This window comes from Perissodus microlepis, chromosome 20 (genome assembly GCF_051167445.1).
Source record: "Perissodus microlepis isolate ML-2025 ecotype Zambia chromosome 20, ASM5116744v1, whole genome shotgun sequence".
Taxonomy (NCBI): Eukaryota; Metazoa; Chordata; class Actinopteri; order Cichliformes; family Cichlidae; genus Perissodus; species Perissodus microlepis.
The window spans coordinates 34,096,069-34,115,973 of record NC_140480.1 but is presented as its reverse complement, the minus strand read 5'-3'; the positions used below and the strand labels follow the sequence as shown (position 1 = coordinate 34,115,973).

Sequence of the window (19,905 nt, the reverse complement as noted above, 5' to 3'; positions counted from 1 at the left end):
AAACCTCAGAGGGGGTTCATGGATGAGTTGATCTGCTGTAGGGAGACCTAAAGGGACCAACCAAAAGAAGAACAGTACACAACAATCTGTAGAGATGAGTCTGTGGTCATATAACTGTATGAACTTCAAGCAATTATTTTCTTAATTTTTCATTCTCCTAGAATGAAGTATGAATGAAGTATACAGGACTGATATTAACCTCCTAACCTGCTCACTAATACTGTTTTCATTCTTCCTGATGCTAAGACACACCAAAGACCAGAATAACTGTAAATGATCTCGCTATCTTGATAATTATGAAAGTTGAATGACTTGTTTGAACTTTGTGTTTATGAAACTGAATTCAAAAGTCCTACAGCAGTTGGAAATAAAACAGGCAGTTTAGTAATAAAACTCCAAGTCTCTAAAAGTTGGGATTCTTTGTGAAATTCTGATGTTTGATGATGACCGATGGATAATGAGAGACAGTGGAAGTGGCTAAAATAAGCCGGCCTGAAGGACATCGCAGAGGCTCTGACCATGGCCCCTATGCACCAGATAAACTGAGACAGGAGTCTACCACAGCACAAGCTACCACAGGATGCAAGCTGCATGCTGTGCAACAGTGACCCAGAGAGAGTCCAGCTCACACTAGCAGGCTGTAGGATACGAGCTGAAACAGCAGACGCCGAGAGGCACAACCACGTGGCTGGGATAGTGTGCACGAGCATCAGGGCTGCAGAAGGCCTGATAGGAGACACATCAGAAGGCAGCTGAGAAAGAATAGCAGGCTGAGGTCCTGTTGGGCAGAGAGGCGGCTGCTGGCCAACCACCACACAGTGGTGACTGACAGGGAACGGAAAGCCACAGCTGTGATAGATGTGGCAATCCCAGCAGACAGTAACATTAGAAATAAGGAGGATGGGGTAAAGGAGAAGTACAGGGCACTGAAGGAAGAAGTGGAGCGAACGTGTAGGAATAAAGCACAAAATGTCTCAGTGGTAATAGGAGCATTAGGAACTGTGAACCCCCAAACTGGAAGAGTGCAATAGGAACAGGATACCCACACACACCACCTCTGAGCTGAACAGCTCAGTCTCAGCTCACAAGTCTTTTTTCAGCGTCCTTCCTGCCAGGAGTATAGGCCTGTGGCTGAGCAGCCTGATTGGAGGGCAGCAGTAGAGTTTCTGCAGCCCTCTCCGGACTCACAGCTCTGCTCCCACAGATCCTCTGCCTCTACCCAGAATTCAGCCTGAAGCCACGAGCTCCCAGCCAGCTGAGCTCATGCTAGCTGCCATCAGATGAGTGTGGCTCTGTTATGAGTGGAGTAACAGGAAATAATTGTGTTGCTCAACATTTTCTCACAGCTATTAAACTCCAGTGTGAACATAACCGAGAAGCCATGGGATTTCATCATCACACATGATCAGTCACACCTTTTAAACTACTGTGGAGCATGTGATGAGGAAATACTCAAAGGTGGTTTTGATTTTACTGTAAAAACACACTTAAATATCCAGAGATGACATTTCTAACTAATCTTAGATTCTCACTGACTCCAGTCCAACATGCTTTCACTGCCTAACCAAAGTTTTGGACAGTTCAAGTCATTTCAAGTCACTTTATGTGTTAAATATGAAATAATTCTTATGACGATGATACTTTTTTGCACAGCGCTGTGGGAGCGTTATGTGGCTGCAGTAAGGAAATCAGATTTCACCAGACTACGTCATGCTCATCTGTGGCTCACACCTGCTCTAGGGCTGCAGCTGATAGGTAAGTTGGTTGATCATGTGACGTAAAATGGGTGTCATGATGTAAAAAACGTCCCGTCTTTACCACAGACCCTGAATGCTGCATTTCTAGACGTGAACAACCTGCCACAACCTGGACGGCGGTACCTGTGCCAGGCTGAGACAGCGTCCACACCCAGCAGGATACGCTCAGAGATTTAGCAGCAGACGGTCGTAATTTGACTCACCTGAACAGGTAAGAAAAACAACAACTGATCCAGCCGCCGTTACTGGGACGAGACCAGTACCGGTTACTGGGTCTGCTCAGTGTGTGAGTGCTTAAAACTGAAGTGGCCGTGGGTGTGTAGGCTGTGTGAACGGACTCTGTCAATGTTTAAGTGTTTTCATGCCTTTGTGAGGATGGTATTAGTTTTTAACATCTTTTAAATTTCCCCAACTTAAATTCGGATGTTTTCAGAGTCACGTCAAAGGAATCTGTGTTGGTATTTCAGTGCGTGGCCGTGACAAAAGGTGGAGAGAAAATAAGAAAGAAAAACCACATAAAGCAGGCGAAGCAGCAGGAATGTAAAACAGAGCCAGTCACAGTAGGATGTAGAAAGAAGCTGTACAGTTCCCCAGGAGGTATTCAAATTATGCAGCAACACTTTAAACAGAATCTTTACTCCAGGTTAAATATTTAAAACTGAGATATTTTCACGCATGCTGTGTAAACAGGAGCATAAATACTAGCTCCTGTTCACCGAGTCTCTGTTTGGCCAGAATTCAGCCTCTTTGGTGTTTTAACAGGAAAATTAAGGGATTGTCTCTGAGGAAATCTGTCTGTCTGGGACTCTTCACCAGTTGGTCTTAGAACTGAAGAAGCTTCTTAAAGGAAACTTAAAGAAGTCCAAACACGTTTCTTTCCAAGATCCTTGGATTATTTCCATGAAAATATTCCAAATTCAAGGGTGCTGAGTTGGAAAAGTGATTGGACTCACACTTATTAATGGTCCAGCTGAGCTGAAAGACTTTATTCAGGATACATATTTGGTGTTTATTTAGAACATGTTGAAAGTGAAAGTTTTGCAGATGAGCTTCAGCACTGGTTCGTATCCATGGACGTTTGAAAAACCAGGTGTGTAAAATGCACTGATTTCTGCATTTTTCTGCCTGCCTCCTCATTTTGAAGTCGGCCGTGTCTTTGTTCCCTTCTTGATTCATATTTTCAACCATTTTTAATCTTTTGTCCGCCGTTGAGGTCAGTTTGTGCCAAACTGGCATTCAGTCTATTTATCATTAACAGACCTGTTTGGGAACTTATTTTGGTTTCATTGTGTCTCTTTCTGGATGAAAGAAGCTTTAAAGTCATGTGATTTGTGCTTTTCGACCAGTGTTAAGCATTAACTTGTTAATAATTGGTGAATTTGACCTCACCAGCTGAAACATTCAGAGCCGAGTCACCGGCTAACCTGGAAACTGCTGCTGAGTTCACATGTATGCAGCTTCACACCTGAACAAAGTGAGAAACCAGCAATGGTACAGTGAAGTTGGTGTGTCTTGAACTCTCTAACTGGGACTGTTGACGGAGCCTTAAAAACAGGAACGATTTATGAATTTCCATTTTAGAGTCATGATGAATCTGGATGTGTATAAATATGTGGAACAAACTATGAAGACAAGGAATCTTATGTGTTTCTCTCTGATGCCAGTGAATGGTAATGAGTAGAGTTCATATTCTGGTGACAGGACTCTCTGTGGCTGCAGTGATGACTATCTGTCGGGGTGGATAAATGGGCTGACTAGAAACTGAACGTTAACGGTGGCATCTGTTGGTTTTCTATTGCTACTTGTAATCTTTTATAACCTTAACTGAACATTTCATAGTGTTTTATCCAACTCACAAGTATTTTTATGCTTAAATCTAACAAGTGAGTAAAAAATTAAACCCATTAGTAGTTGAAATGTTAGCCAGCACCTCCTGCACGCCTTGACCTTCCTAACACAGACATTGAAAGTCTCTGAAATGCACCGTTATTTACTGGCAACCCATAAAACTCCAGTGGTGCATATCAGGGAGGGGCAGGTAGCCGCCATAGAAGCTAGCTCTTAGCATTGATCTTCTAAGATTAGATGCTTCAAACACATCAGATGTCGGACCTTGTGTCCTTGAATTCAAAAACCCCTTAAATGCAGGTCTGTCCTACCAGAGCGCAGCACTCACACAGATCCTTTCTTAAAACTCATAAACAGAAAGAACAATAAAGCAGGCCACGCAACACATGAACTATGCTGCCCGTTTACCCAACGGTGTATTCCAAGAAGTTTGGAGCCATTCACAGAATTTAAAGTCAGTTCTGGATATTTTACTGATTCGGTCAGAGCAGAGAGAGACGTGGCGCTCAAAGAGTCCTGACATCAAAGCTGTGGGACAGAAAGACGACAACCGTAAATAACAAAGATGGCCACGTGAGACTTTTTCCTGGTAACCACACAAGTTAAATTAAATGTAGGTGATACTTTAAAATAACAACTGAAATAGGGCTTTTCAAAACACCTGCCGAGCGGCGACACTTGTTTCTAGAACTTTTGTGGCAGTGACTACAAAGTAAGCCCCTCCTCCTTTCCCTGCAAAGTGCTGTTAACCCTGCAGGACTTCCTGGTTAAATAACATCAAAATCAACTTTGTGCTGTCAGTCACTGTGAGGCTCTTCTGCATTTCAAATTGGCACGCCTTGCTCCTGGGCTCCTCGTCAAACATTTTCTCAGGCCGAATGAGTCTTTCAACCAAGTGTCAGAAACGGTGAAGCGAGTGTTTTAATTCTATGTTCAGTCTGAAAGCTAAGGCTGATTAGTTTACACAGTTTTAAATCAAACTGTGTGTTGTTTGTACTCGAAAGCAGCTCGATGACTGTGTAGCCAGAAGCTTAATTCCACAAAATTCCCCTAGTTGTGAAAGGTGGTTAGGGTGGGGGTTGCAATATGATACTGTTTGTTTTGCCAACACAGGATTTTAAGGCCTTATGTACTCTGATACAAAAACATCCTCGTCCACAGCCTAAAAAAGAACCCAAGAGTCTGAATTGAACCCTCAAAGTGCTCAACTTGGCAAAGCAACTTGTAAACTGTTGCTCGCCTTGTGTTGTAATCCCGTATTGTGCAGGTTACAGTGAGGGTTGTTGTCGTCAGTCAGGTAGGTCGGTGTGTAGAAATCTGGTGTACTGAGGGAGTCACTCGACCAGTCGCACCGCATTTACGCCTGGGAGGGGCGGAGTGAAGACATCTGAAGAGTCACAGCTGGGCTGACTGACTGTTAACTAACCCGACCACAGCGAGTAACCACTTCACTTTAATTCCTGCAAGTTCCTCATTTTATTATTAGCAGCAGGCAGCCACTCTGCATATACATCTCTACTCATTCGCTCTGTTTGTGCCTCCTATAAGGTCATGTTATAGTGAGAAGTCATGGACAGAGTGTGTTTGTGTATTTAATTTTGATATGGGTTCAACTTTAAAAAGGCTGCATTAAAAACAGTTTAATGAAATGTTTCAGGTACAGATGTGCATGTGCTCTCCAATCATGGGAAAATGAAAGTACGACCTACGATTCAGGCTCTCACGTCACTGTGAAGGAATTTTGACCTGCTCGTCTTTACAGCCTTGCTCCAGTTCACTGACGTTTCTGAGCAGTGATTTATGCACAGCTGTATTTCAATCACACTGCAGGCTGGACTGGTCGGGGTGATTGCAGCACCTCTGTTCTTTTCTTTTGCAGTCATTCTGTTAGAGATTCGCTGCTCTGCTATTACGTGATCTAGTTACAGCCAAGCTTTACTGTCAGTCAGACAGAGAGCTAACATTTGACTCTAGAATACTTTGGTATACAGGAGTTCACGGTCTGCTCAATGAGGTGTCCAAGTCCTGTGGCTGCTAAACAAGCCTAAATCATCATCATCCCTCCACCACCGTGCTGACGGCTGGCGTTTGTGCTGATGTGCTTGGTTTGGTTTTTCCATGATGACCAAACTTCTGCGCTTTGGTCTTGTCTGTTCCAAAGGTCTTGTTGTTTGTTCAGATTTGCATTTGCTTTGCAGACCTTTGAACGTTTAACATGTTAACTGAGGCCCATCTCTGAGTGTTGCACGTCTGACCTTGGACTGAATCCTGGAAGACTGTGACACTGTGTTAACATACAGCTGACACTCAAACTGCCAGATCTTCTGTTTGTATGGAGACGCTCACATTTACACCTACGGCTGATTTAGAGTAATCTTGTGACTGTAAATGTTAACTGATGACCTGGATAGTTCTGCTGTCAGCGTATGAAAACGCAGCATCAGAGGGCGATGAAAATCGTATTGCACAAGGATGCGCTGTATCACAAAGAGCTGCAGTAGCTCGGCACACTCTCGAGGAACAGCAGTATTAAACACGGCAGCAGTTTTTTTTTCTTTATGGATCAAACAAAAAACAGAATTTTCATGATCAAAACTATTGAAATGGAGTGAAAATGTGCAACAATAAAATAATTTAAAGTGTGTCAGCAAACAAACAGCTTTTCTGCCCACAGGCCTGAGCATGCTGTCACTCGTCCGTCAGACCAGTCAGACCAGTCAGACCAGTCAGCTCTGCTGGCAAACGACTCCTCCACACTCGCACTGTCTCGTGGTTTCTCCGTCACACTCATGAGTTATGAAAGGATGTTTACAGGCTAAGATTAAGCTGGTGTTTAAAATCAAACGGCACACTTCCTGCTCTCATTCTCAGCTGTACAAACTTGCTTTTGTGTCTCCTCCCCTGAAGACTGTTGAACATTTCCCCTTTTCCTCTGCAGTCATGAGGCTCATGTGGAGTTTCTCTCTGTCCCAGCAGCCTCACTCTCTCGTCCTCTTTCTCCATGTAGTTGCTCCTGTGAGCTGACGCTGGTGTGTCAGTTAAGCATCACTGACTCACCTTGCTGTTTCACCTGTGTAGTCATTAAATCTGGGAACACGTTTGCTTTGCAGCAGGGCCTCGCTCATCGTCATTAAGACGATGCAGATGAGGATCAGACTAAATAACAGAAGCACCTGTCTGTGTGATGTATGGTTATAATGATGATGCCTTCACAGCTTGGCTCACTGTCCTTGAGTGGCCCAGAACAGTCACATGTCATAAACAAGTTTTACTACCAAAAAAGATGCTCAAACATTTAAAAAAGACAATATTTACTCCACCAGCTACTTCTGCTGCATTTTTTTTTTACGTCAGAATTTTTGAAATATTAAAAATGAGAAAAAAACTAAAGGTTTAAAAAAGTGTACAAAGAGTAGTATTTTCATCCAAGATGTAGTGAGGTAGAAGTAATACTATATGAATGTTTAAAGTAAAACTACATTAGTTGTTCAGGAGTGTACACTCCCAACAATCTGTGAGCAACCTCTTGATGAGACAGTGAAGGCTGCCCTCGGGACCTCCTCCCACATCTGGATCAGGGCATCAGTGACCTCGTGGACCGTTTGTGGCACCCACAAACGGTTGGTTTCAGATCTGGGGAATATGAGGCAGTGGAGGAACCCAGAGTGCACTGCATTAGCAGAAGGGTAATGATGTCATCCCCGCATCTAAAAGCAGTCGAGATCTGTCTGATCTTCCAAGAATATGCAGGATAAGGACGTGCCTCCTCAGGCCTCCACTGACGCTGGATGATGCATAAAACTTGCCTCAACGCCTCCAGACTCTCATGTCTTCCACATGTGTCAGACGATTAACGCGTTCCTGGTTTTGGCATAATAACTAGTTACCGTGCTCGTTACCACAATAATAACGTAGTTACCGTAACACGTTACTTGATAACGCATTAGTCCCAACACTGGTCTCAGCTGACTGCAGGTTTCCAATCTTATAAACAGTACTTTTGCATAATGACTGAAACCAGCCCACTGAAGGAACAATGGGCTGGGAGGTCAGTTCCTTGATCATTAATATGCAAATAACCATGACCATTGATCAACAACCACTGATCAATGGTCATGAGTACCATTCACAGAGAGTCGGGGAATGGCTGCAGACACAGCACTGTAAGGTGGTGAAAGATGTACCCTTAGGCCCCCTCCTCGACTCAGAGATGCAGTCAGCTGAGACTGAAGAAGTCACTTGGATGAGTAACAAAACATTTCTCCCAGAATCAACCTTTTGGGACCTCTTCAATTCAGTTTCTGACAGGTTGAAGTGATTTTCCTGGCCATGCTTCTTTTCCCTCCTCTCACAAAGGAGCAGATATTGGTCCTGCTGCTGACCTTTTGTGTGTCTGTCTTCTCTAATGGTCATGTCATGGTATTTCTTCCTCACTCTTGAGACTGTGCTGGGAGGCGCACAGGCCTTCTTGCGATGCAATGAATGGACATGCCATCCTTGAGACGCTGGTGCAGGTAACATCTGACGGTCACTAACAAAACACAAAACTAGGGAGGAAGGAAGAGGAGAGTCATCTGTGAACGCCGCCTGCTAACACATTCGCTTTTTGGACGTTCTCTTGTTGTTGCCTCTCCAGTGCACCTCATGCTTCCCGACTGGACAGACTGATATTCCTCAAGTTTAACTGACTGTGTCGTACTGTGATGGTCAGCTGCTCCCTGAGGTTTTCTGAGCAGTTTTTGTTTCCATTATGAACTGATATCTGTAACAATATGACAGAAATTTGGCTCAGTGTAGAAAGTAACTGTAGAACAAGGATCACCCTGCTGTGTGTCCTGTAATGGGACTCTGTGTTGACTGAATCTGTATTTATCACTGGTCCCTGTTTCATTTATTGTGCTTTGTGATTTGTGATTGTGCTTTTTCATATTTGCATTCAAGTTAAAAATGTAGTCATTTCATATATAGGTTATCAATTTGTGTAACATTTACACTAATAATGTAAGCCAGAGGCTGCGAACAGGAAACGATGATGCGTCGAGTTTGACAGAACTTGTGTAAGAATATCGATAGAAATGGAGACTGTGGGCAGTGTGGTTGTGCCGCGAGTGGCGTTGCTGCTGCACCGTCTTTGTGTGATGGTTGTAAATTGCTTCTATGTTTCTGCATGTGCAGACAGGAAGTGTGGTTATTAATCTGTAGTGATACCACAGTTACTGTCAGGCCTTGCTCTGTCGTCTTGGCTTTTTGGGGTGATTCATGGCTGCGCGCAGGTCAGACCTGCAGGATGGTTGATTGTCATTGGAATCTTTTATTCTCACTATTATATCAAATTTCCAAACTCAAGGCATTGTGAAGACATTCCACATGTTGGTTTCTGGTAGCTTATTCCACGTCAGTGAGAGCTGTGCGTTTTGGACACTGTGTGCTTTGCATCAGTGACATAGTGTGTCTTTTATTCCTTCACAGATCCAACCATGAGGGGGCGCTCTTCGGGTCTCTCCCTCTTCCTTTTGCTCTCCATTTTTGTCTTGAAGTCAGCAACTGAACTCAGGATCTGTGCCTACAACGTGCAGAAATTTGACTCTGCGAAAGCATCAAACGAGAGACTGATGCACTATCTCAAACTGGTAACACACACTTTATTATGTATTTTATATTATATTTTTTTTCCTGCTGCCGTTATGAATGAATTATTGGCAGAACTGGAACTGGTGCTGTATTTGTGACTCGACCTATGACCTTTTTTCTGTGTGCCCATGTGTCTGTCCAGGTCCTGACTCGTTGTGATATCAGCCTCTTACAGCACGTGGTGGATCCAGACGGTCAAGCCATTGAAAAGTTGCTGTCTGTGCTCAACAGGTAAACATTTGCTGGAAACTCTGGCTACAGTTTAAACTATCAGCATGAAAATCTTGTCAGCTGAGTTTCTGCCCTTAAAGACGACTTATTCTACTCATTGCTCATTGGTTGCTAATCATAAAGAGAAAGTTTGACCATTAGGTAGGTGGGACTTCTGTGGTCTCGGACAGAGACGGTGTGTGCTTGAAATAATCATATGATGATGTCATTATGCACTATTATTGATTATTTGTAGTTCTCCTCCTGGATGTCCCATTTTGCGCTCACTCACCTGACCTGGCAACTTTGTTCTCTCTTCTCAAATAAAACCAGCCATATAATAGTGCAGGGCTCCATAAGATTACCTTGCCTCACATCACTTACATAATTTAGGGTATTTGATTTTTCTAGACCCACTCCCAGAACATTTTGATTACACTTCATATATTTGACAGGAAAAAGTATAAGCAGGAAAAGCATTTTCCAAAGTCTTCAGCATGAAGCGAGACTGTGTGAGAGCAAAAGGGAAGTCTGACCCTTTCTAATACAGCAGCTGTGAGCTCTATGAAAATACAGCACGATGGCACTAACAGGTGTCAGCATGATTCAGTTAAAATGGCTGTGGCTTACTCCTGTTTTATGTTTGTACTCTGTGTGTACTGACAAAGCTACAGTTCACTACCAGTCAGTGCACTGTTGGCACACCAGACTCAGAAATTGTTACTTTCTATGAATGAAAAAAATGTGTTTTATGATAACGATGCAAAGAGATTGATTTATTGCTAAAGAGTGCATGGGCATGTTGCTGACATACAAGACCGTAAACTGCTCGATCTTTTAATATACTCAACTAGTATTCTAACACTGCTTAACCACAATACGTGCATAATGATGGTCATTATGTGTCTGCTGTCTGCCTTCAACAGGGGATCTGACAGGTACACTGGATTTAATGAGCATGTGAAGTATCATCTAATCATATTCATTAATCCTAATAACCTAAATTTACACCCTTTACTAACCAAAATGCCTGAAATGGTAACACTTTACTTTGGAAAGTCACTATTAGAGAAAATCGGGATGGAAATGTGTCGTACAGGTTTATCAGTCCAGTATTTGTTAAAGGGAAAAGCATGAACTGAATGATTCTGATTTAACTCTGAACAACTTGAAAGCCTCCTAGTCAGTAGCAGGACCTTAAAAAGAGGTTCAAGGGCCACTAGTAACCCTTGAACCTCTTCATGAGCTGAGCTGTTTCTGTCATTTTCATGTCTGCTTATAGAGCGACACGTTAGAAGTTAGTGAGGGTGGTCTCTGCTCATGCACTTACCGTCGGAAAAACCTGGAATCTATTCTAATGGTCATCAAACCTCATCTTTATTGACACGCACGGAGATGTCAAAACTTGTTGTTATGGTTACGGGGAGGTGGTAAAATGCAGTCTTTATGGGGAAAAGAATAGAAACTAGAATAGAAACACAGAAACTAATATCAATCTAAATGCCAACTCAAGTAACGTTCACTACAACCCTGATTATTATTATTATTATTATTATTATTATTATTATTATTATTATTGTTAAATTTGGCAATAATGTAGCGCTTTGTAGTCTGAGTGAGGACTCAAAACACTTGCCTCATTCACACACATTCACACAAGCACTTTTTTCTATGCTTTTCCCATGTAAGTGCTTTCTATCTAACATGAACACATTTATACTCACAATGGTGAAGTAGCACGGAGACCTGAGCAGCCAAGGATCAAAGCTGTAGTAAATGCAGATGAGCACACATGTGAAAGCACATAATGAAATGTAAATATGTGATGTGTTTATGGACTGCTGACTGTTTAAATTGCAAAAATATTTATCAACTAAGTGGCTTTTGACTTAACAAAATAAAGTGTTACCCATCAGTGCGGTGTGGCCAAGCTTTGGGCGGGTGCTGTACAAAAAAAAAAAAAACATGCTGTGGGTTCAAGTTGAAGAATAAACATTTTCATGTTTGTTTGGTTTTTTTTGTAAATTTTACTTTTATTTAGCTAGATGTAAATATCCCAAACTACAAATTTCACGTGCTGAAATATCTCATATTTTTGACAGCGTGACTGAAATACTTTCTGTACATGTATAAAGCTTAGTAGGCCGGGTGCTAAGCCCTGGGGAGCTCCACTTCTGGGACTATCGCGCTGGACTGTTTTCATGTGCTTTTTCTAGTATTAAGACTTCATCTCAAGAAATCTTACTTTTCATATTTAACCAAAATCCCATAATAAAAGTCCATACAACATTTTAATAAGACTACAGTAGATTAAAGTGCCAAGTTTCAGTATTAATTTTAGTAGCATTACAACAGAATAATTTGAAAAGCTTCTAATGTAACTGGGCATGAAATAGCGACATTAGGAGTCACAATGTAACAAGAAAAATGGCTACATGAGTTAAAAAAAAAACACACAGAGAATGAAACCACAGAGGTCTCATAAAACAGAAACATTCGATTAAAATGATGGAAATAGAAGGTGCGAGGGGAAACGCTAAAATGCTCAAAAGCAGCTAAACAGAGCTAAAATTAAAAAAAAAAAAAAACTCCAAATAGAAGTACCTGGATACTATATTTAGGTGTAGTAGAAATCACGGGACTGGGCTACATTAGCTTTAGTCATGTTAGCATATTATTTAGCATTTCAGGCACAAAAAGCATTAATGTGTTTCTAAAACATGATAATGTGGTTACATGCAGATTTACATGTATTACATGCATGTATGACTTCCCACCACGAACACACATGCACAATCCTGGGTTGTGGTTTTTTTTTTTTTTTTTTTTTTTTACATTCAGGTTTATTTTGAAAGTGTAAATAAAAAGACCATTAAAAAAATGACATTTCAGTGACTAGGGCACTGGTTACCTAAAAAATGCAATTTGTTTAAATTGTAGGAATGTTGGTATAAATTTACTTGAACAATGTGAAGAGAGGTGCACGAGGGAGCGTTCATCGAGGCGTGAACTCCAGCAGAGCAGATCACTGGGATAAATCTGACTTTAGCTTCCTTGTTTCTCTGAAAGAACAATGACGACTGCTCTGTAATGCTCACCTGATGGCTTCATAAGCCCCAGCGGTCCTTGTGCTCCTCTGTTCACATTGATGTTTTGGCTGGCTCGTGTATTGCGTACTGTGTGACGTGCAGCTCCTTTCTCTCCTGCGTTTTTCACATTCTTGTCTCCTTCTCTGCGTTGAGGTATGAAGAGTACGACTACAAGGCAGTGGCCAGTGAGAGTTTGGGAAACTCTCCTGACGACAAGCAGAAGTATGTTTTCATCTACAGGTAAGACATGGCTGTGGTCAGTGGCGGTCCTAGCCTGTTTGGCGCCCCGGGCGAACACTCCCTCTGGCCTGTATTGCCTGTATCTTTTGCTCGTTTCTCTTCGCTTCTTTTCTATTTTTTCTAAACTGAGCAGCTGATGGCTTTGAACTTTTCTTGTCCATCTTCCATTGGTTTTAATTTTGCCCTCCAGTATGAACACAAATCCACCAACTCGAGGATCACCACAACATAACCTAATAGACCTACACCCTAGTTCACAGATTCACTTTGTCTAGGGTGTATTTCTGGGATTTCACACAACCCAGGATTCAGATCATGAATACATAATGGGGGTTGGATTTACATCATTATGAATGAAATGTGCTCTATTTGGAAGCAGCCCCTCCCCTTTCGACGGGTTGTGTGTGAGACTTTAAATCATCAAACTATAAAATATAAATTTTTAATTGTTATTGATCCCTTTACCTAAAGTGTATATTTATTTTCTTACTCTTCTTATATTTATTGTTTGTTTACTTAACTGGAGCCTCGTCGTCTCGTCTCTCTCTATATATATATTGGACTGTATGGTAAATGGCCTGTATTTGTATAGCGCTTTACACATCCAGTCATCCACCCATTCACACACACATTCACACACTGGTGATGGCAGCTACATTGTAGCCACAGCTGCCCTGGGCGAGGCTGCCGGACACTGGCGCCACCGGGCCCTCTGACCACCACCAGGACCCAAGGACACAACGACCGAGATGATTCGAGCCGGGGCTCGAACCGGCAACCTTCCGATTACAAAGCGACCACCCAACTCTTGAGCCACGATCATGTGGCTCACCTATGTAACGAGATGACAAAGTTTACTTTGACTTCAGCAGCAAGCCGGCGCACCGAGGGCTCTCGCGCTCACTTTTCATGTTTCGAAAAAACATCGGTGCAAATTATAAGTCTGTATCATGATGTCTGGTGTTTTTGTGTTTGTTGTTTTGTTTTTATTTTGTTTTATTTTGCGAGTTGGTTATTAGATGCCGCCCCGCCCTCTTCTTCCTGCGCCGCAAGCAGCAGGCGCACCTCGCAAACGAAGGGCGCCCTTACTCCCAGCAAATGGCCGATAGAAAACTGATTGGTGCCTATGACATTCCCAATATGCGCTGGCTGATGTCAGGGCAGCATGAGTACGAGCAATTTTTATTTTTTTAAATTTTTTTAAAAAATTTTGCCGATGCCCGTGATGCCGCCCCCACCACGATGCCGCCCCGGGCAACCGCCCGTGTCGCCCGTATCAAAAACCGCTACTGGCTGTGGTCCAGGACTGGAAAAAGACCTCTCTGTGTTGGCTTCATCCTGCTGCTCTGGTGTTTGTTGCTTGTAGGCTACAAGATTGTTTGTAGTACGTGAACACCAACTGTGATTCGGCGATCTCTTGCTGATTTGAACTGTAAAGTGTAGACGAGCGTCTGTGCTTCACAGCTACTGTTAAAGTACATTAGTCAAATGCAACATTTAAAATTGCCGTCACTTTCACCCTGCCACTTAATCGTCACGAAGGAGGGGCTGAACAAAAATTAGATTAACCAGGGGTCACATGCTGCTCGTACCAATGATTAAACAGCATTTAATCTTTTCTTCTCCAAACAGGATGCAGACGGTGAACGTGACGGGTCAATATCAGTACAGGAGCGAGCAGTCGTTTGTCAGAGAGCCTTTTGTGGTTCGCTTCCAAAGCAAGAATGCATGTTAGTGCATAAGAAAACATTTTGAATGCTTTTCTTCTTAGTTTCAGATTTAAACTAAAACGGTGCCCTTCATTCTTCTCTTTTGTTTCTTTCTCTTCTTGTTTTTCCTTTTCTCTTTCCACCCGGCAGCAATCGGGGAGTTTATCTTGGTCCCTCTCCACAGTGAGCCCAGCAAGGCCGTCCAGGAGATCAACAAGCTTTACGACGTCTTTGTGGAAGTCGGCAAGAAATGGAACAACACGGTGCGAAAACTCATCTAATAACAGGCTTATCAGAACAGATGTGACAGAGAACTTTGTTCTGATTTTCACATAATCCGTGTTTGTAAAGGTCTGCTTTAAAATGGAAAATAACTTTATTCACATAGAGCCTTTCAAGGAATCCAAGGTCACTTTATACACAAAAGTCAAAAACCACTGACTTTGAAACCATAGCCTGACTCTGCACTCAGGATTTTGAAGCCTCGGTATCAGCATTTTGCCATCCGCAATGTTTTTGGATAATTTTTTTGCAGGTAAAAGTGTCCATATTTAGACAGAAGGAGATGTCAGGTTTATCAGCAAGCTTTAACTTGGAAATATAAAAATAAATAGAAGCACTGACTTCATCAAGATGCAGATATTTATAGAGACTAAAAGCATTTATGCATTTCTTTTAAATGTAAACATTTTTACCCTGGGCTGTAAATGGTGTATTGTCATCACCCCACCGGGCAGGACGAACACGCGAGTTTGTGAATGTGATAACTTGAAAACAAGGCGATGTAGGAGTTTCAGATTGAAACCACAGGTGCATCTGCTTGGAGGCTGAGGGGCAGCACTGGCCTTCACAGCAGGATTTTAAAAAACTGGTGAAGTTTTACTGTGGGATTCTTTGGAGGCTGACTCACTTCTCGCTTTGTTGTGTGTGTAGAATGTGATGTTCCTGGGAGATTTCCATGCCAGCTGTGCGTATGTGAAACGAAGTGACAGGAAAAACATAAGGCTGTTCATGAAGTCAGAGTTCTCCTGGCTGATCAGAAACCGAGTGGACACCACTGTCACCGACGCGACCAGCTGTGCATACGACAGGTGTGTGCTGACAAAACTGTGGATTAACATATAACAGCTGGTGAATGTAGAGAGTTACCTGCTGGATGTGAGCGAACAAAGTGTCTGCTACAGTTAATCTTATTGTTATTAATCTAACTTTAAAGGTTCATGTGTGGATGAGGAGTTTTATGTTCTTGCATTTAATTTTAATGTGTGTGTGTGTGTGTGTGCGCGTAGGATTGTTGTGCATGGAGAACCCTTCCTGAGGGCAATCAAGCCATTCTCTGCAAAAGTCTTTGATCTCGGAGCGGAGTTCAAAATGTCCAGGAGCGAGGTAACTGATTACGTGACACCACATATATACTGGTCACATTTAATAGGTCTAATAAAACACAATCACACCCTTCCTGAAGCATTTGGAAGCGTCAGCTTGTTACAGTCTTTATACAGTTATAGTTCCTGCCCAGCAGGACAAACACTGCTGTCTGTCTTCAGTGTGGGTTATGATCTGAAAGCATGAAATTGATATTTAAGAATCCTCTGCAGCGCCCTCTAGTGTGCAGACATAGACAGTTTGTTTACTCATTAAATGTCTGTAAATGAAAGTCTTATCATATCAAACATATAAAATTTAACTCTGAATCATTTGGATTTGCATTAATTTTGTACACGTCTGAAAAGGAAGTTTGATAAATTAGAACATCTTAGTGGGTTCAATTTATCTACATGTTTATTTTATTTTAAAGTTATGAGTAATTTGTGTATTTTAGGATGACGGCACATCAGTAGTTTCTTGAGTTGTAATAAGAGTACGTGCGAAGCCTGAGCCCTCAAACAGATACATTACATGATAAAGGAGTCTGATGTTTTTCCTGTTTTTAGCTGACAAGAGTGTGCTGTAACACATCTGCTTCAAGGTTTCATGTCTTGTGCATTCAGAGATTCTCCTCTGACATCAGCAAGGCTTTTTCCTGCAGAGAAGCGCCGCTCATTCCAGATCATTCTCTGTAAACAGATGTTTGTGTGGGAAAATTCCACTACGTCAGCTTTGAGTACTCCGAGCAGAAAAGCCTATTTAAGAACCGGTCTATTTACCATTCTGAAATATTCAGACCAGTCCGTCTGGCACCAACAACCACAGCAGGTTTCAACGTCACTTAAATCCCCTTCCTTGCTCATCCTGATGCTCGGTTTGAGCTGCTGCCGTGTGAATGATCACATCTGTGTTAACAAGCAGCTCAACGCTTTGCTAGGTATACCGAATAAGGTGGCCACTCATTATGTAGAAAATAATATTATTTGATCATAAATACTGATTCGTAAGATTAATTGATACATGTAGAATAATGAATGTGTATACTACTTTAATATTGTAAGCACTTATCTGTTGCTCGGTAGCTTTATCTATAATAATACAGCGTCTGAAAAAACAGTATTTAAATCCAAAATATAGAAAGCTGCACAACATAGTTTGGGATTTCTTCCTCCTTTTTTAAAAATAAATGTCATTTTTAAGTGATCGGCTTTTATCCTCATTCCCAGGCCGGGTGTGCCAGGTCACCTTAAATATCTGTCACCTTTTCCTGTGTGTCAGGTTAAACCAGCCTGATGTAAACACTGTTTGATGATGTCTGACTCTGACTTCCATTGCTTCTGTCTGCCAGGTGGTGCAGCTGAGCGACCATTACCCAGTGGAAGTGGTATTAAAGAGCTCCGCCCTCTTCCTTCAGGCCACGCCCCTCCTGAGCCTAATAAGTGCCTCTGTGATCGTCTGGTCCTTCCTCTCTGCCCTGTGATCAGCCCGGGCTCTGAATGCTTTATATACTCGTTTGTCTTTTTTTTTTTTTTTTTTATTCACCAGTTCACCTTCTAGCTGTGCCAGGATCACTCGGCGCTGTCCGTTCTTTTAACACGGGTTTATTTTATAGTCCCAGCTCTACTGCTCTTAGACCAAAGTGAAGTGACTGAGCAGCGAGGCAGCTCCAGGAACAGAAAAATGTGCAAAATTTTAAAACAAAAATTCAAATATGAGACTTTCACGGTTTTTGGTGCTGATTTTAAAATATTTTAAGTTAAGGTTTTTGCATCAAGACAAAAGCGCATCCAACAGTCTTGTTTGTTATGAGGTGAAAATGTAATCTGATTTTAATTTTTAGGAGTTCTTAATTTGTTTTCTTCTTCTGTCCATCTTTTTCTTGATATGTCCCCCTCGGGTCTGTACAGAAACTGATGTAAATATTTCGAATTCCTCTGAAAATGTTAAGATTTTCATTGTTTGAGAGTTTTATAAAATTCAGTAAAGTTTTTTTAATAGTAAAATAAAATTTAAAAAAAAACATTCTTAAGATGTTGTTGTTTTGGGACGAGCTGCCTGCATTGATACAGGTTCACCTGAAAACATCACAGGGATGGATCGATTACTAAATGAGTTAAAAAAAACACACACACACACACCTACTAAGAAACACACAAGGGTCATCAGATAATCAGAAATACATGCAGCACAGCCAGAGAGAGAGGAAAAAATCTACTTTTCAATAAATTATTTAAAAAGCAAAAGCAGATGATCCTGTTCTTCAGACATGGTGACTCTCCATCAGTCCTCCTGCAGGCGCTGCAGCTGCAATCTGTCAGAGCAAGCTGTTCCACCAACGAGGAAGACGAGCCACTTCCTCATTGTAAAGATCGTTCCTTGTTCATGTGTCACACATGAACAAATCCTCTTGACTTGCTGCTCGGTTGTATAAATTCTTGTACAGTGATTTAAAAATTCTTCACCTGTTTAGTGTAAGTATCCACAGAGTCGAGCTGACAATAACTTGCCTCGGTGTTTCCATCAGGACAAGAATTGCCGTGTAGATCGTCTGCAGTTAATGCAGAGAGTTTGCATACATAGGGGAACAAAGATAAATGTTCATATCTTCTGTTGTCTGGTCATCGGTCTGTCGTTTTTCCTCCCGATGACAGCAGACAGGTGTTGAACCTTCTCTCCTGTTTTTTACCTTGAAGCGACTGTTGTTGTGAATTGGAATTAAAACTGAGCAGAACGCGTCTTATCCTGCATTTCTTCTTGCTGCAGTAAGAAAACACTTCATCCACCACAAAGTTTTTAAGGATGTATTTCAAATTGATTTGCTGATCCTATCACCTTTGATTATTTGTATATCAGTGAAAGCACATTAGTATGTCAGTCTGAAATTCACGTAATCACAAAACTAATCTGTTGATTGGGATTATGGAGACATTTTATTTTTATAACACTCCCTAATCTCATGAGCATCAATGAGATTTGGGCTCGGAGGATCGATCCAAACACTGATAGTATCAATATCAGCGTTGATATCGGCATTGGATCAATGATAGTGTTAAAATCAAATCACTTTTATTGTCACATCACATGTGCAGGTACACTGGTACAGTACATGTGAGTGAAATTGTTGTGTGCCAGCTTCACAAGCAACAGAGGTGTGCAAAAATACAATAACATAAGAACAAGCAAAATATAATAATGGCTAAATCTGAGAATTATATGAATAAATATATGTACAATATAAGAGTGTATGCATATTACTGAATGTGTATACTAAATATGTATATCTACGTGTGTGTATATATGTGTGTGTGTGTGTGTATACATATTTTACAAATTAAATAGAGTAAACAATAAAATAAAATATATAAAATATACAGAGGTTGGTAGTTGGATATTGATATTATTACAGGATCAATGCTGGACTTTGCTTCTCTGCTGTAAGTTCAATACTTTGCTCTTGGTCATCAGAAAGGAAGCACGTAAACACCGCTCCTCTCATGCTGACACACTTTGCTCCGCCCCTTCTCAACCACTGAGCCAGCCCTGCTTGATGTTGGCCCACTGAGTCACGTGACTGTGGAACTACTGAACAGCACAGGAGGAATGAGGTGGCGGAGCAAAGTGTTCCTGCAGGAGAGGAGCGGTGTTTGCACAGACCTGTCTCCTCTCTGATACGGGAGCAACTTAGTGGACTTAGGTGATCGATCCCAGCGTTGTTACGGTTACTGCTGATATTTGAATCGATCCACCCACTGATCATTTCCTTGCGACGACTCTTTGTGAATGAGGGAACAGTAAAAATAAGCATCTGGTGCTTGTGCGTGTCGTCATACTGCAAGCACAACACACTTCATGCATCACAAACTTTCATTATTACTGTAAAAAAGCCTGCTATTTGTGGGCAATGCATTCATTTATGTTTTCTTGCTGTTTGTATCTAGTGGCTTCTCAGAATGTGCATATATTATCTATGTATACATAGATAATATATGAGTCTGATAGCTTTGAAATCAGAAACAAAGAGATGGTGACTACCTGCTTTTTTACTCCCGTGGT

The 19,905-nt window shown here is 41.7% G+C and overlaps 1 protein-coding gene across 2 annotated transcripts; it reads left to right on the top strand.

Annotated features, from left to right (window-relative positions):
- Positions 1–1,830: 1,830 nt before the first annotated feature.
- LOC146365020 (deoxyribonuclease-1-like) lies at positions 1,831–19,757 on the top strand. Of its 2 annotated transcripts, XM_084916200.1 has the most exons (10): positions 1,831–1,968; positions 9,075–9,235; positions 9,379–9,467; positions 10,373–10,384; positions 12,689–12,775; positions 14,408–14,505; positions 14,635–14,747; positions 15,418–15,575; positions 15,774–15,870; positions 17,201–19,757. In XM_084916200.1, the coding sequence occupies exons 2-10, from the start codon at positions 9,083–9,085 to the stop codon at positions 17,330–17,332; spliced, it is 939 nt and encodes a 312-aa protein (XP_084772326.1). In that variant the 5' UTR covers positions 1,831–1,968; positions 9,075–9,082; the 3' UTR covers positions 17,333–19,757. The 2 variants fall into 2 exon arrangements, with proteins under 2 accessions (XP_084772326.1, XP_084772327.1); XM_084916201.1 differs by lacking the exon at positions 10,373–10,384.
- Positions 19,758–19,905: the final 148 nt, after the last annotated feature.